This window comes from Necator americanus, chromosome X (genome assembly GCF_031761385.1).
Source record: "Necator americanus strain Aroian chromosome X, whole genome shotgun sequence".
Classification (NCBI taxonomy): domain Eukaryota; kingdom Metazoa; phylum Nematoda; class Chromadorea; order Rhabditida; family Ancylostomatidae; genus Necator; species Necator americanus.
In genome coordinates this window covers 33,619,345-33,637,870 of record NC_087376.1, presented here as the reverse complement: position 1 = coordinate 33,637,870, position 18,526 = coordinate 33,619,345, and the positions used below count along the sequence as shown (strand labels likewise).

General features: G+C 37.1%; 1 protein-coding gene across 2 annotated transcripts; it reads right to left on the bottom strand.

Moving 5' to 3' along the window:
* Positions 1-1,485: 1,485 nt before the first annotated feature.
* On the bottom strand, positions 1,486-12,050 carry RB195_026243 (uncharacterized protein; the record flags this gene model as incomplete). 2 transcript variants are annotated; one of them, XM_064214703.1, is made up of 24 exons in its annotated part: positions 1,486-1,584; positions 1,647-1,720; positions 1,784-1,856; positions 2,278-2,336; positions 2,395-2,497; positions 2,887-2,944; positions 3,000-3,072; positions 3,219-3,340; positions 3,624-3,693; positions 3,748-3,837; positions 3,908-4,058; positions 4,122-4,286; positions 4,348-4,506; positions 4,571-4,718; positions 4,776-4,904; positions 4,956-5,021; positions 6,255-6,321; positions 6,381-6,504; positions 6,563-6,650; positions 7,033-7,097; positions 7,222-7,350; positions 8,009-8,211; positions 8,357-8,474; positions 11,988-12,050. In XM_064214703.1, the coding sequence occupies 24 exons, from the start codon at positions 12,048-12,050 to the stop codon at positions 1,486-1,488; spliced, it is 2,496 nt and encodes an 831-aa protein (XP_064070584.1). The 2 variants fall into 2 exon arrangements, with proteins under 2 accessions (XP_064070584.1, XP_064070585.1); XM_064214704.1 differs by lacking the exon at positions 11,988-12,050 and adding an exon at positions 9,142-9,153.
* Between the last annotated feature and the right edge of the window lie 6,476 nt (positions 12,051-18,526).

The following is an 18,526-nucleotide window of genomic DNA, read 5'->3' as shown; positions in this document are numbered from 1 at the left end:
CAGCTCGATGGCCAACGATTACTTTACAGTAAAAGTCAATCCCGGAACTTCTCTTTTCCAGGTCACGAGAATTTTTAACGTTCACGCATGGAGCTGACACTCATAAAAGTGAACAATTAATCAAACCATTTTTTGCCTCGGAAAATTCGGTTAGATGATCCATCGAAAACTCTATCCATGCTCATTGAAAGATATGCTGTGAGTCAGCTGCTCATTATATTCAGCCACATGATTTCTCTTACGTACATACACTGCTGGTTCTTTGTGCCACGCTTCTCATAAACTCACAATTCTCATATGTTGAGTACAGGAAGAGTAGAGGTCGCTGAGGTTGTCCTGAGTTCACATAAAAAAAGATATTATTCTTCCGGTAACCACCTGACACAACATTCGGGAAATGCAACACTGATAAGACATAGCTCTGATAAAGTGATTTATCAACGGCACAGGGACTCAAAGGAATTCGTCTTCATCAGTGATACGATCGAAAAAATTTCAGGAAGCCAAAGTTCGGATATTCAAAAATATATGATGGGGATCCGTGTTGTAGCTGAGAAACATAGGCGAGATTTCGGAAGAAGGAAGATTGGACGCGATCGTTAATAAGTAACTCGTGCCAGATGTATACATAGAAACAGATTCCGGAAAAATGGTTGTGAGTTTGTTCCTGAGATTTGTGACGCTATTCATGATACGTAAACTTCGCCATCCTTGACTTAAATCGGCTATTTAAAAAGGAGCGGCGAACAGATCAATAATCACTAGATAAGCGTAAAAAAACAAATATTCTTTTCCCACTTCCCTCTCTCTTCTTATCATTCTAGAATTCCTGGATGCAGCGTTAGAAAATTGATGGTAGTGGCAATTTTTTTTTCTTCAGTAGCATCTGAGATTTCATCCTTTTTCTTTGCACTGAGGTTTTCCTCATTATTCTCTCATTTTCTCACTGATTCACTGTCTTGTACTTCCTTCACCGCCTGTTGAAGAGGAAAGAACAATGTTCCCACGAGCGAAGCCCCTGGGGCAAAATGAAATCCTGGAATTACTATGTGTTAGTATCACTGACTATAACAATGCTATTCACTAAACTCAACTCAGTTAGTTTGAAACGTTTATTCAGCAAATTTCTTCCTCAAAATACCTCTGGGAAACGAGTTAATTTGAATAACTAAAGATGAGTACAAATACTAGTTGAATGCAATAGGCGATAAATTTCACAATAAGTAGGCGACGTCGGTCTGTCAGCATGAGAATCACTTGAAAATTCTTAGCACATGTACAAAAATGTTATTAATTAGCATAATATCTCCGTCATAGTATCAATACAAAAAATTCACCTACTCACCTGAACCTTGTTAAAGAAGATTGTGGGTATGTTTTCTAGATTTAAAGCGTTCGGATAAAAATCTTCACGCTTATGTACAGAGAAGTGTTTTTAAACATTGCTTAAAGCCCGTACAATGAGCGAACCGCCATGTTTTTCGGTCAGTCCTCGATAAAGCATTCTTCACTAAGGAAACGGCCGATTTCCATGAAAAGGTGGGCTTGTCGAGAGCCCATACTATGATCCTGATTACTGTACACCTTAAAATTAATATTTAATAATAGCTTGTTACATAAATGAAAAAAAGTAAATATCGACTAACTAGCTGCTTGAAATGGACAAGTTCTGCTTGCAACATTTCCGCCAATAGAGCGCTATTTTGAAAATGAACGTTGTCTGTAATAAAGAGATGTTAGCAGTAGAAATTATAAGGTTATACGGTAGTAATTACTAGCTAACCGTCAGCTTCTCCATGAGCGAGCATGTAGTTGACATTTTTAAGGAGACCAACTTTACTCAGTAATTGACTAGCCTAAATAGAGTAGCTTTTTGGAGGGTAATTCGTGGAGATCGAATTTTCGGAATTCTTGGATATTTGTCGCTATTTTGGTTTTGCAGCTATGTTTAAAAGATGTTTTGTGTAACACTGAATCGGAGAGTGCATTTCGATCAGAGAACAAAAATTTGTTGTCGAAAGATAGCAAAAAAGGCAGAAAACCACAAACTTCACACTTTCCTTTCACCATTTCAGCCACTATTTTCATTCTCTTTTCAAAACTTCTGCTCAGCTCCTTTGACGAATCCACTACTTTACTTTTTTCCCGTACAAATTTGTCAATAGTATTTTGGAGTGGAATTTAAAGTCAAAACAGAATTATACGAGGCAGTACTTAGGAATGAGAACAAATCCTAAAGCAGTTATTTGCACATTCTTTCCAATATATACAACTTACATTGTATCCCGCAGGATTTTCAAATGGGATTCCGAGATATCTCTCAGTGTATGCGCTATCTGAAAAAAAACTAATTTTTAGATTATTAGTGAGATATATTTGGAAATCTCTATTTACCATATAGCATAAAATCGACAACTGGTGCTACAGCTACCGCACATTTGAATGTTTCACCTTGATCTCGCATTGCAATGTGAGTACTTAGGAATCCTCCATATGACTGAAGTAAAATATTTTCATTTGTTACATTGCGAATTGAGCTAATCAAGCGCTCACACAGATTAAAAATGGAAGAGTACAAAGAAAATGGATCAGAAGAAATCCTGGATTTTTTTCTTATCTCAGAAGCTACAGAATATTAGTGACATTTGGGTGATGAACTGACAAAAATTGGATTTGAAACAATGTCTGAAGTCTGTAAACAAGCGTGTGTGATGGCATCAATCACAAATGACGCAAACTTAGGACATTCCCCTGAGTCCCAAACATTGAGACGATGAATTACGTCACTTTGAGTTCGGAGGGGAGAACACGTTAGAATTACTTTGAATACAAATAAAAAAAGGGAGAAAAAAAGAAAATAAAAGTTATAATGTGTAAGTTACTCACCCATCCAAAAACAGCCACTTGTTCATTATCGATGAAAGGGTACTTGGAGGTGAGGTATCTGTAAACAAACATTTATTAATGTTTCCACGTAGGACCCACGATAAAACTCCCACTTCACTGCATCAATAGTGTCAATAGTTTCGAATTGTCCAAGAGCTTTGTACACTGGTGCTTTTAAATTCCATCCTGAAATTTCTGAATGTTGTTCAAGTTTTTGTAAAAGGAATTTCTCCCTTTTTTTCCTGCACAGTTTCTCCTAAGTAGGATGATGACTTTTCGTTTGCGTAGATTTAATTGAGAGCGAAAAGACAGGATGAGAAAGGCAGAAATACCTCGATTTGAAGCTCCGCGCCCATCAATCCACACAACGATTGCTCCCAGAGTCGAACAGAAATGAATCATGTTGGGATTTGGGGTTGCTCGACGAACTTTACAGCTATTGGGTCCACCATAACTGGAAATAACAAATAGGGATATTTCAAACAGTATAATACAGGTAGTAGTACAAAACGCAAAATATATAATGCAATAAGCAAGTGTTCCGAGAAATAAAAAAAAACTAGGTTTTTTCTTTTTCTTCTTACAAGAAAAATGAAATCATTAGACATGTAGTTGAGAGAAGAAGTGGGGTATCAAAAGGCGTTTTTTTTTTCTAAAATCTTCTGTTTCTTATTTGTATCTTTTAAAGCTGCAGAATATTTATATACAGAAATATTACAAATTTCTCCAGAACTTACACGTCAATAAGTAGCGGATATTTCAAATTCGGATCAAATTTTGGCGGTTTCATCATACCAATGTGTACTTCTGGAAACAAAAGCTCGGATTTTCTGGACATTTTGCTCCATTTACTGCACCTACCATATCCAGATGGCAATTTCACGATTTCATATGAAAGTTCTGGAAGGTCAAATGGAATGATAGCGTCCTCTGCGCCTTCCAGAAGTTTATCTGAACAACAAAACATTCTATGAAAACAACAACCCGACAATGAAAAGGAAAATAATAAAAAAATAATTACTGTTGCTTGGTTTCTCCACATCCATTAAATACATTTTAGTATTCTGGAATGGTTTTATGCAGCTTATTACTGCTCGTTTACCGTCTGGAGACACCTCATGAGCACTGTAATCACAGTCAGGAACGAATGAGGATATCGCCACTATGGACGACTGAAAATATTGAATTTTTCGTCTTTTTGCACTTTTTTCCCAAAATCTTTAATCTTTCCATACCCGATTCGTCGAAATAGCTTTTGAGACTCTATAAAGATGCATAGTGCCTAGACCTCCTCCAACTGATGTAAATGTGAGGACATCTGACGTCACATCGTAACCCTTTATCTCACGGATATCGTAAGCACCGCCATGCCAAGCAGTAATTCGACCACTACCATTTTTCTTAAAAGGATTTCAAAATTGAGGGACTATCAACAAAATCCCCAACATCTGTGTTTCCAACCAAAATTTGCATGTGAGCGATGTGATTGTAGACGTTTCCGTCGTTGTAAGCACGTGGAAGAATCAAGAAGAATCCGGATCTTGAGGCGAAGACGTTCTTGAAATCCGCCGGTTCCGCCCACATACTGCTCCCGTTGATGGTGAACGATTGAACATGAGTCTGAAGAAAATAGATTACTATAAGCTCTTCATTGAAAATTACAGTTAGAATCCAGAATTTCTACCAGGACGCAATCGTTTTCATTGCAAAGTGTGATGTAGATGACATTTTGCTCTCGAGTAGCCCACACTGTTACCAATCGCTCATGTCCGAGACTTTGTGATATCTCTGTTGGAATCTTAATCCAAGCATTCGAAAAGATATAATAAGATCTGGAAAGGGGAAAACAGTTGACAAAAATATTTTCATTTACGTTAGTGGGAGCTTACTGGTTCCCTTTGGTCAGCTCAGCTGGGGGCTCAGCAATCACTGTTTTGTTGGTCCCCACTTTCCATATGTATAGCCTTACCAGTGGATTTTCTTCAACTCCCGCTTTAGGGTATGGGATCTCCGTGTACCTTACAATATATAAAACTATGTAAATGATTTCTTACTTAACAAAAACTTACTGTGGATATTGAGAGCCTCTTATGTACTTTGGAATGTAAATTCGATTTACAGAGCGGTCATCAAATCTGAAAAGAAAAGCGATTACAAAATGAATTGTGCGGTTTGCGTGAAAGTCATTAGAGTTAAAGTGGCCAAGATTTTATTAACTATTTATATTTGTTGTGTTTTGTTATCTTTATTTTCTAGCTATCAACCTCCTGCTATTTGTCTGTGAAAGAATGTTCACGACATTTCCAATTCTTCATCTTGTCTCCTTCTCTATCTTCCCTCCTATTTTTTTCTACCGCCGCCACAATTGATACCGTTTCATCTTCTCGTCGCTCCTCCCACATCCTTGTACCGCTATGTTGTAAAGGTCAGCTGTTTGGTACTGGACAATGCGAGCGGTTCCTTTCACCCTCATCGGAGTGAAAATAGATGATCCTGTTAGAAATTGCCCACTTCATTGTTCATACTAACCTCAGTAACTAAACCGTGATTCAGGGATGTGAGAAAAAGAACACAAACAGACACATGATTTTAACTTTATCTTGGGTATTTTAAATTGTTTTCAATTTTCACTTGGAACAAGATGAGTTCATGAAGTGAGGAAAAATTGGCAAGCAGTTCAAGAAGAGAAAGATAACTGCATGAGTTCACCTGATGACATCACTCTTAGAAAGATCCACACTTGAACACTGCGAAATCTCTACCGTGAGTGATTGAGTCCATTCTTCAGATGTATATCGTAAGGTGAAGAAAATAAACTTTCATTCTGTCAATTTTTATGATTCATCATCCATGTTTTCACCTGATTTTTTACTTTGTCTTCCTTCCTCAACGTTGATAATAGTTAGAATTTTTCGATATTTTTTAGATAGCCGAAAAACCATGTAATCCATCATTTGGACAAAAAAAACGGAAATATAAAAATCTCGTCGTTGATGTCCTGATTCTATGCTTCGGACGGATTTGTTGAAGAAGTTAAGGCACTCTCTCATGACTGTTTGTTACTACTTCTTTAATTTTTATGTCTTACCTTTCTCTGTCTTTGTTGTAGTTGCTCTTTTTTGTATTTTGAGCTTTCAAAATATGTTACAAATTTTTTTCTATTTTATTCCCGTTCTTTAACGCATGCGTGGGTTCACATATCTAAACAAATACAAATATGAATAAATAAAAGGATATGAAGTCTGTTTCAGGAAATTGCAGAGCAGCCGCCAAACGACATTTGAAGATGGTTTCCCTCGTTTCTAACTGGTCGCATTGAATATTTTAACAACTTAGAAAACCCACTATTTTGTAATGGATTTACTCACCTGATATATGCTAAATACTGCCCCGAATCCGACCACCAAATCGCCGTTCCAGAAGAGAGAATCTCCTCTGAAATCGCAATAATAACATATTTAGAAAAGTTTTGAAACGTGGAAATACTCATGTACCTTCATAAAGCCAATCCGGCACTCCATAGCGCAACAAGTAACTTCCGTCTTTTGTTAGCTGTTTAGCACTTCCGAGCTTTTCCGGATCCATTTGGTAGTAGATGTTGTACTCATGGACGAAAACCTTCAAATTAAGAGCAGCTATGGTTGTACACGTGGCATTTTTGTCAGCGAGAACTCACGAAATCATTTCTGTTGGGATTCGGGTTCCACGTGAAGGCGAGGGCCGGTTCAAATCCATTTCCCTGTGGCCCTACGGCGAAGGTTTGCCTGTAAATTTTCATAGATAACTCGGATCGGATCTATGTATTAACGAACTCTTCACAGACACCTGTTTAAAATACTCTATCATGCTTAATTGGATTGGGAAATGGAGCAGAACAAAAGACGGATAAAATGTAGAAATAAATTCAATAATAATAATAATAATAACTAAAATAAAGAATAAAATGTTGAAAATATTTTTGTAATCTGGACAACTGCAGCTAAAAACCAACATCGGATTGAAAGAGAACTAAATAAGAGCGAACGCAACGAGATTTATTTATCGCTTTGAAAACACCTAATGAAGAAAAGAAGAAAAGAAAAAAAACGAGGACGACGGGAATTTCTCACTAGTTCCACGTCTAGCATAATCAAAACCAAAACTTACTCGGATGGTGTACCGTTCATCATACGTCTAATCTCGTATAATTCTTCATTGGAATGACGGAAAATCTGAAAAAAAGTGGAGATCCCTATAGAAAAGCTTGCTGTTTCATATAGCTGTTATAGTGCTCGGTGCTCATTTCCTTTCGGGCCAGTACAAAATGGTCAAAAAAAAAGAAGAAAGAAAACGCACCTGTTTAATATTCTTCGTTACAAACGCATATTTATTATTGGACGATAATGAATGCATGAGAGAAGAGTCGGACAGATAGTCCACAGCGTTAAAAGTACCAGGATGGATAACCGTTGCTACCGTAGTGCCCTGAACATCGAAAAGCATGCAAGTACAGTCGAATTTCGATAAAACAACACAACAACACTTATACACTCCATTTGTCACGCATCATGGAATTTTCCTGCGACGAGAAACTCACATTACTTTGCTTCACATCACTTGACTTTAAGCGTTCGACACAAAATTTTGAGGATTCTTTCTCTAAGAACAAAGAACTGCTGCTTCCTGGACCTACTACCGAATCAGGAACTTTTTCTTCTAGCACCTACACATGCCCTGAAGCGAAGAGACGATTTGCGGTCTACTCCAGGATATTCAACCTTATCCTGCGCTGTCCAAAAGATAGCATGTAAAGAGTAGTAGATATGTTTGTGTTGTTCGAATCAGTTCATTCATTTTTTCCTGGGGAACACTTATCTTGCGAGGAAGTGATTGCCGCTTTGTCTCAATTCCACTCACGAGGATATTGGATTATTATCCCGGAATTTTCATAGAGTCACGACTGTTGTTACCAGCAGCGTTCATTTTGTAAGCACAATTTCTGTCCACAGCAGTTAACAATGCGAAAACTTCCGCTGCTGTTCTAGTTCCACTCCGTGTAAACTCCATGGAGTGGGAATTGAGGAAAATGATTATAACTACATAGAAACAAAGTTTGAGGGGGAAAAAAAAACTAGAAACGAACCCCAAGATATTCATCCTTCGTTTGAATAAGACCACCGTTGCGTGTCCAGCCAGTGGTGTATGAATCTTTGAGAAAGACCTTGCCCGAGAAGAGATCTTCGAAAGTGAATTTTCGGTAGCTTGGACGCCGCCGAAATTGTAATCTACTGGTAGTTTCATTACCATCTGACGATGTTGGCGTTGCTGATCCATTAAGATTTACTGCTAAAGGAAGTGCAAGTATTTAACTGGATTCCATTTGTTGCTCATTTGCTTACCGTCTCTGCACTTATGAATCAAAACAGTGTTGAGTAGTTCACTAACTATTTTCTCTAACCTCATCTCCTAGAATCCAAGCTAAAAAACTTACGCTCTTGAGTAAGAAGTAATGTTATGGAGACGACAATCAGTATAATAGTCGCTACGAAAAACGCTGCTATCAGTAGCCGGACGAGTTTACGCGAACGACCACGGTCGTTCGAGGTGTTCTAAAAAACGATTATGCGAATGGAAGCGAAAGAAAGGGCTGAGCCTTGGATAATTAGCCTGAGGCAAAAACATGACGATGTGATGTGTTTATAGCATTATTTTCTTGCAATGATTATAATGTTAACCAAGGCAGCTTTCTCAGCTGAAGGTTTTGTGGATGCAGAAAAACACTGTGCTACAAAAAATACACATCAAACATTGGAGAAGATCCCATGAGCTTAGAATCAGAAAGTCCGGAAGCAGCAGGAATAAACATACTCATACAGATGAAAAAGTAACATACTCCATTGTTTTTGCGAGCCATAAGAAGTCATCGTTATTAGAAGGAGGTGAAAATTTAGTATTAAGGAAAAAACTCAAGAATAGATTAAAGAGCTCTCTTTATTGTCGGATTCAACTAAAAACGGCTGGAAGTAATTTACGCATTCTCCATTCCTTGAGTACGACAACTCGAACAGAATAGGTCCCTAATTTTTCTCCGAAAAAATACTTGGGAAAGACTTTTCGAGACGTTTCTAGTAGGTCAGACAATGGGGGAGTGATTAGAAGTCATTACAAATTTTGGACCTATACAACTGAATTACAAGGGAATGTTCTGTGTAAAAGGAGGAAATCTGCGAGAAAAACGATGCCATCAATACTCAAAGCATTTCAAGATAAACCTACATTTTTATCCATATCGCTGACTCTGGGTGCACATCTCTATTAAGCTCTGGATTGCGTGGACGTAGAAAGTCCCTTCAGTCGTTGTGATTTAATGGAATCGCGACGCTGAAGTGTTTTTATAATCTGAAATAGAGACAGGAAATAGTTTTCACCCAAATATTTCCATCCTGACGAGGTTGTAGAGGACGTGATCAGATAAATAATGCAAAAAAAAACAGATTAGGTTATTACGAGTACTTGTATGATCGAAGAACTCTCACGCTCTGCCTTAGTATAAACGGTACTTCATTTTGTGGGCAAAATGTTCAGCTAAAAAAAAGGGGTCTCTTCTTGGGAAAAACCCAAGAGTTAGGAACCTTCAGAGAACGCAAGTGGGAAAATGGTTGGCTGAGGGAAAAAATTAGGTGTACACTCAACTGAAACAATTTTAGACAGGATAATGTGCAATTTATGGTGCTGTTCTTCCAAAAAAAAAAAACAGTGCTTGCAGAGGGAAGATTCGAGAAGACTTATTCGGCAAAAATGCTGCAAATTTATTTTGTATAGGAATCACTTGGTTACATAGCTATACATAACAGTATTTCTGTCCTCCTGTCGACCAGTGGCTTGTAGTATTGAGATCGCACATATTAAAAAAGAGTCAGCAATCAATTTACTTTGATTCAAATCGCCATCCAGATCGGAAAGTGAAAAAAGTTATTTTGAAAACTGATAAGTTCTATTATAATAGGGAAGTAAACCGTCAAGAAATATGCTACTATAAAATTCAAAAGAGCGGGGACGTGGGTGGATCAAATCGTGACATACAGTGGATTGACAAAGAGCTTCTTGAACGCCTTGCTTCCATTTTATTTTATAGACAAGAGTTTAAATTAAATTCTAAATTGAACCTTGAAAAATTGAAATCTTCTCAAATTGGAGTAGTAGTAAACGTGTTGTTCATAAGAAAATGATAGCATAAAGAATTGGTGCTGAAAAAAAAAAAACTATTCCTAGTAAAGATGGCCACAATTCAAGCTGAACCGAATGATGTGGAAACTGTGTACGCTTTAGATCCATCCGTCTTCAATAAGATGCTCGTCGTCATTACAAAGTCGTTAATTAACTGACGGCAGGAAAACAACTTAGGAAGTAATGAGTTGCTATCAAGATATTGAGCGCCGAAGTGAGCAGAAATACCATTTTCGAGCTATTCTACTATTATCTTAAGTTTTATTTAAAAAAAAAATAAACTAACAGTGAAATTGACATAAACGCCAACGTCTAGTCACGAGTGTTTTTTTTTTTTTTCTCTTAGCAAAAGCATAGAAATGAAACCGGGAGAGATTGCTCCGATGGTTAGGGGATCCGTTTGAAAAGAGGAATTTTTACTCCATAGGAGCGTTTTCTAGGAATTATCACTTGGAATAACACCTTTTTTCCATATCTTCATTAGTTACTAGATGCCTTAATGATTTGTAGAATGTATTGGCAAAAGGCATGAGGAGTTTTTGAACGAGTTAACGCATCCATTTTGAGAGAAACACGAGTACTCAATGGCTGCAGAATGTTCAAACAAAACCAGTACTTCTTCTACTGTTTTTGCAAATTCATTATTTCATTTCTAATAGAGATATTGCTTCGTAAGCCTGAACTTAGGCGTAAGTGTTAGTTCATTATGCAGAAACCAACAAGAAAGAAATCCTTTTAAAATTAAGTATTTGTTCGTTCAAAAAAAAGCTCTACGTTTTGTATTTGCCAGAGCAATATTAGTTTGACAAAGAAATACGTTACGTTCTTTTGACTGAATTACAGTAGCACAACCGATACATAAGTGTAGTTCATTTGGTGGTCATTTCTAGAAATGGCGCTTTATGTGCTAGCCAGTAGCCTGACAGTAGAAAGGCGTTTCTTAAAAAGAGATTTCTAGATGATGTATTATTATTACAGTATTTATAGAAAATCGAACAACTCCAAATTGCTGAGAGATACATAGATATGATATTATATATGCGAGAAATTCTTTAACCGAATTCAGCTATTCAATCGATTGTGTTGTAAGAGGGATATTTGATTCCAGAATCAGTATAGCCACTTAAGAGTTGTAATGTTCCGAGTTCAATCCATGAAATTCTACTGAATATTTGATCATTTTGTGAAATTAAGAACAATACCCTTCTTTTTTTCCAAATAAGTTCCACGTGTTCAACTTTGACATCTTTGCACACGACTGAACAAAATGTGAATGAAAATTCATATTGATGCACGAGCATCCGGAAAAATCACAGAAATACCGCAATATTGAGAGGGAAAAGGGTCAAAGGGCCTAGAGTAACAGTGGAAAATGCGATTAATTGCGAACAAACTAAGATTTCTTCATTCGAAACGTTACAGTCTAATAAAATAGCACAGAAGAGAAATGTCTTAGTTCAGCTGAAAGGCATCACCCCACGAATCTAGAGTGGTACGGATTTCCGGTGGAGTATTCGTATACGGGATCGTAGATTATGGAGAGAAGGGTGATTCCGTCCATTTCTTCCTAATTGCCGTAAAAAACGGCCCAGACGATACGGCTTCGGGCGTTCCGGCGCGCTATTTTCTACAACGAGTTCGATTGGAGCGCGCCAGCCTTGTGCACGCGCTACATCTTCCAGGCCGTTTTTTATGGCCATTAGGAAGAAATGGACGGAATCACCTCCTCTCCATAATCTACTATCTCGTATACGGATACTCCACCTGAAATCCGTACCACCAAACATTCGTGGTATGCTGCCTTGAATTAAATTATCTCCTCTGGAATTCTACAAACATTAAATTAAGGCGAAGAAGAGTCTAGAAATAGTGTTTGAGGAATAGAGTCAAAAAACCTGTGTGAGTTCTTGAGGATACGACGCTGTCATCAGTATAAACATCGCTAACGACGACATCATTTAGTAAAATGTGCGTCAGCGTTGCGACCATACTGACGAAAAAGCCGAGGTCATCTATTGATTTCCTATCGAGCGCACCGCAGATCAGAAAACATGATCATCCAATCACTTTCTTAGCCATTCTACATCTACTGTGGCACTCAGCACCAAAGCAAAACGTTGATGCCTTATTGATACACCCGTCCAGGGATCGTACAAATTCCGGATCATCGCTTCAAACCCTAAGAATCAGTTCAGAATATTCACAGCGCGCTTTTCGAAGCTGTTCAGAAGCACAAAGGTTTGCTCGAAAACATTTAACGCATCTATAGGTAGATTTTTCGATTTCGAAAGGAAGTTAATTGAAAGGAAATTGGAGTCCACTTTCGAAAAGGGTTTGAAAAAACAAAGTTTTTGATAAAAATATTAGGAGAAGACAACTAGGTCTTAGTGAAGTTTAAAATGTCTGATTATGGAGCACATTACCTAGGATAGGAAACGATAAAGAGGGAAGAGCACCGAAACTATGACTTCACTTACGTTGTCGACCACATTTCTGCACATCTGTCGGTGAAGTTTCTTTCAAAAGGACAAATGAAGGATTAGTGACTATGAATGCGAAGCTCATCCCTTGGCGTTCCAAAAAAGACCCTTCTCAAAAAAAAAACAAAAATATTTCGAATATCATGTGAAATGCTGACTAGGAATCGTGTCAGGATAATTTTGATAGTGTCACTTTATGAATGATGAATTACGGAGTTATTTTAATTTAAGAAGTGCAGCTTATATCGAGTCATTGTTGAATAATTGCAGAAAAGAATGAATAAATCTAGTCAGAAATGGAAAATCCACGGATTAGGATTTCTCTGCACATGGTGTCTTATAAAAATGAGCGATCTAAACAATATTCATTTATTGAAAACAGTATGAGGGAATTCACTTCAAATGTACAGCTTTGGTTAGGCTATACTCAAACAACCCTTGAAATTCCATGTATGCTGATATTTTGTGAGGACAGAGACTATAAAGTACTCTTACAGCCTGGGTGCACCCTAAAATGCACCTTAGCTGTAAAGAGTTCCATGGAACGAACAAGGGAAATCGAAAAAAGAAATTACTTTCTTGTCAAGGAATCCAGTATTAGAAAGTCAGTTGTTAGGAACTCTAAATACATTTTCAAGAAGGATTGACATAATAGAAGGCAGTTTTGAGATATTCCAAAAAATTTTCATGACCGTAAAAACAAAAATGTAAGATTTTTTTTAAACATTGTTTATATACAGCAGTTGTGTGAGTCTACCACGACCTTGAAAACATTTAAAAATAAGGTTATAAAACTAGGAATCGGTTGGAGTGGGAGCTAGAATCGTCATAAAAATCCATGATATCAAATCTGATCCTAACAATGAACCGATTAAATTATGGACATGGCCATACAAAATAAAACGTTTCATGAAATAGAACTATAAAAAATATCCAAACAAATCAATGATAAGTTCCAAGTTCGATTTTCTTTGAATCTTGGCATCGTAGAGTTCAAACAATGATAAGTGCTGAAAAATTGGAGGGATAGGAGGAAGAAATCACCAGGACTGGCAGAAAAGAGTTTCAGTGAAGCTTTACAAAATATTCTGATTGTTTTTCTAATGTAGCTTGCATAGCGGTCGTAGAAAATGCCAAGTTCAAGGGAAAAATGAGCAGATTAAGAAAGAACGATGTTGTGCCTTTCTTGCAGACGTCGCATCTTATAAATTGGTTGACGTTTTACCACTGTTTCCGTGCAGGATCTCTTTTATATCAATCATTTGGCTCTATTATTTCGTAAAATGTATTACATGGCATACAAAACCCACAATTTACCTATATTTAGTCTTCAGCATGATCCCTTCATAAAATAATGCTTGGTGCTTGAATTGCGCCATTTTTTCCTGTTTCGCGATGCCGACTTAACAAGACATAGTTGACCAGGAGTCAATAACAACAGCCAGGTTAGCCATGGGTTGTCAGCATTTTTCAGATTAGAATCCTAGTTCTGTGAATGTCTTTTGTTTTGGAACTGAAAAAAAAGTTGTATTGTACAAGGGGGCTCTATGAATACAGGCTAGGTAAACTCTGTAGTTAGAATTAAAGGTGATTGTAGCAGATTCGGTAGGAGGTCCGGCTGTGACTGCACCATCGATGGTTCGAAACCTTCCTACATACAACCAAGAATTTAAACGTTTCGGGGTTTTAAAATTCTCGCTAGACATGTCTGGGATACTGGCTTGATACATCGGTTAACTTCCGTATGCCATTGTAAGGTTATATATACGTTCGTGAAAAGTTAAACGTAAAAATTTTAATTCAAAATTTTTTGAATTAAATTCGAATGCGTTGGTGCATTATCTTGGGGATTTTTCCGCTGCGCACTCTAAAGGTTAGGTTCTGGTATCTTTAGCTTTACCGGAGATTTCGTACATATGTACATCTATCTTGCGGGTGTTGATGCGTAAATAGTCCCAAAAAAATTGGGGACTAGACAGATCCATAAATTTAGAAGCTAAAAAAAAACGCTCGGAAAAGATGAAGGTATAATAAAGAACCTTGACTTGGCAGTAATTCCTGAGAAAAAAAGTGGAGGAAAGTGTAATCTAATGTCAGTATAAGCAATCGTTCAATGCATTATTTTGGCTATATTAAAAGGATAAACTTGGAAGAAGAACTTTTAAAATTTCAAGCACTTTTAAACATACTTTGGGGAATTATTTTGATGTTTACATAAAATGGATTGCCTTATGTGTGATTTATGAGTTTTGCGGACAACTGCGTTGCAAGGACGAAGAGGAGTGCAAGTAATTTGATCTTAGATTAAGTATAACATAAGCACAGAGTGAACAGTGGTCGATATAAGAAGATTGGAGCCAGAATTATTAAAGTAAAAAATTACAATAATTGAATACATGAAAACTACACGTATATAAATAGTTAGGCCGATTCAGTGACGCAAAAATTTTAGCCATTGGAAAACTAAGGTGCGATAAGAAACTTTCATTCACTTCCTCCATAGATTAAGAGTTGCTTTCCAAAATTTGGAATATTTCGGATTCCAGAGAGATGTCATAGACGCAGAATTAAGATGTAAAACGATGCGTTCATTCTCTGCTTGAGTTTTGTTTATCTTTCATAGATAATAAAACGGATTCGAGTTGCAATAACATTGCTGCCGCTCTTCAGTGCAAATTATTCCTTTAAAAAAAACAAGTGTTCCAGAGTATATGAAGGAAATGTTGGGTCTGCTTTAGGTATATCAAACAAATGTGGAAACGTTCCAGTTAGTGCATAAGATTGTTTATTTTCAAAGGTTTTTAATTATGGACGATAATCATGTCCTAGCAGCAAGTCGCAGGCTAAAAAACCTCATTTCCGTAGAAAAATTACTGGTTCAAAGAGATTAACATGATAATGATGAATGCACTTAATCCTTAGCAGACGGTGGTCGACAATCAGTTGCAAGTGCTCAACAGCTCTTCCAGAAAGCAAGGACCAGGTGCCATGACAATGATTGATAAATTCGGCCAGCTAACAACCACTGTGAAAACACGGCTGATGGAGTGGTCAACCTATTTATTATCTGGAAATGTTCATAATTCACATATCAACTCATTGAAGGTCTCCAAATTTTTTTCGAGTTCATCCACAGCTTTAGCTTCAAGCTTTAAGTCTGAAGCCTTCAACTCCTTCATGCTTTAAGTCAATTACTCCAGAAATCCTTAATTCACTGATTTAGTGCCAGTATCCGCATCTGCAAGTTTCTAATGCGAAAAACTTCGACGTATCCGAGAATAATTAGAGAACAAAAATATGATGAATAGCACATCCATGACTTCCAGGTAGTGCGGACTACACACTTAAGTCTGTGGTTGGAATCACTGATCAGAACGTGTTCAAAACTTTCTGCAGATCATTACCACGTTGGAAACGATTGGGCGTAAATTGAGCAAGAATAATCACATTCGCAGCCATTACTACGCTAAATTTACCACCCTCAATGACAGTTTTCAATGTGAAGAAATGAACAATTGGTGTATATAAAAAGTCGGAAACGCCTCACTGAACACATGCGACGAATAACCACATGACGTATGCAAAAACAACTAGAGGAAATGAGCAACGAGCACATTATCGTCAAATAATGCGCCACTATTCACTTAGATTCCGAAAATTTCAAAAAAGCATACGTGGCATCGCAGTGCAAGGCGATATTCGATAAAATCTAAACGAAATGTGTGTCGCTAAGAAACCTAGCCGTGGACGAGATATACCGGAAACTGAATCGAAAGAGCGACCGCTTTTGTGCCTGTGAGTTCGTTGGTCTACACTCTTGAGGTGGACCACTACGATAGGGCTCAGATTTCTCGCGCCTTTCTCGAGTTCAAGAAGTCCATATTACCGACGAACGCCCTCTGCAAATATACCACTCATTACACCAAAGCAAATGGGGAAGAGCTCCATCATCAAATGGGGATCAATCTACTCGCACCTCAAGGGAAACGAAGAGAGAACGGCTCATTAATTTGAGAATCACAAAAACCTCCCTCATTTTTTTCCAGCTCCACTGTGAGGATTTGCTGGTTTCGGACAGACTCAGCACACACGGAAGAATTAGCAAATTTCACCTAACCGAGTTCATTTTGTCGAGTTAAAGTAATCTACTTGGGACCAATACAAACTTGAACGTAACCACATCTAGTCAATATTTTTCAGAAGAATTCATTTGTAATTTTTCCTTAAGTGCTTTTTTTTTCAGAGCTGTTGTCATCCGTCTCTCCCAAACTCACGCAAAAGAACTTCCACTGCTTCATCATAGTAGTTTTTATTCCAACTCCTCAAAGTCTTCGATAACGAAAGTTTGGATGACCATTTCAATTTTAAGATAGAAAACGTAGAACAAAAAACCTAAAACATGGAATAAAAAAACCATAGATAAAAACATAGAACATAGAAAACGTGTATGAAATAAGGTTTCTGCCAAAAACTTTGTTGTATTATAATTATCATATACTCCTACTACCTGCATATTCCTCGGATACTTTTCAAAAGAGATCCGAGCAGGTCAAAGCGAGCAAAATTGCTTGAAATCATCCACTTGGTCGCTTTTCCTTAACGACTGCTTCAATTTGACGAAGCTTTTACAAGGAGAGTGCAGCAATAACTGTTTGATTTTTGAGAAACAGTCCAGATTAAAATCTTTACAAATCCGCATGAACCCATCGGACAACTTAGCGGTGATATCTGATAGACGGGCTCATACAACAAATGGAGATGGAAAGGAATGCAATGCAAGATGTTGCTTCTTCCAGGCCTCAGCGGAAGATTATTAGACGAGAAACAAAATATTTTCAAAGTATTCTTTTCTGCTCTTAGATTGTTAGGATTGTTCATCGTTTGCAGTCTGTTCCAAAAACTAGTTGCATCGCTAACTTTCGAGCTTGAAACCCTTTCTTTTGTTGATACCATCCCACCGATTTGCGTGCAATAAAAATAATCGAGAATTATTTGCCTTCGTAATTGAGGAAAAAATCATTAAATATAAGCTAATGGTACATTTGTGGAATGGAAATACGGCAAAACACTGCGAAAACGCCTAATTTTGAGGCATTCAGTAGTTGTATGATACCTAATTTCAAAAGAAAAATAGAGAATTCACTGGCCTAGGCGACGATTTCTGATTCCAGGAATATTTAGAGGGAATATTTAAATACGAATGCAACCGAAAACAATGTGCAACCCTATTAGGAAAACCAGTAAATTGCGGTAAACAGAACTTAAGTGCCCAGGTTTTTTTAAAGATGTTCGAACAACTGAAGGGTCATCCTTAATGGAACTGTGCAGTTAAACCGGATAATTTGATGTGTTTATGTGACAAATAAGGTTGAATCCACTGCACACTTTAATTTTCTACCAAGAAATCAAGCATATATATATATATATATATATATATATATATATATATATATATCGGCACATTTACTTTTCACGGGTTATTTGAACTAGCATCCATTTTTGAAGAAAAAGTTGTTAAGAAATGAAGAAAATTGAATCAGTGATCATTACTCCCAGCAGTACTGTACTTAAGCGATCCATTAATGGTCTCAAGACCGAGAAATGAATTTCTTGATGATTTAAAAAACAAGAGTTATAAAATAATACTCATCAAGGAAGTAATGATAATTAATTGCGATATTTCCTATGTTGGTAGTTCTCTAAATCTTTTTTTTTTCCAAAATAACTCTTTAACAGAGAGTTTGACATACTCTATAAACTACCTGTTTAGTGTTATTAAATATTAAGAATGGGTAGTTCCTGCAACAGAATGCGAGCATACTTTTATTTAACATTATGATTATTTGTTTATTATTTGACATTTATTCCATTAATTGACCACAGGACGGTATTTAGAGGAAACTGTAATGAAGAAAGAGTAGCCGGTACCAGATAGAACAACATTTGTTGGATTT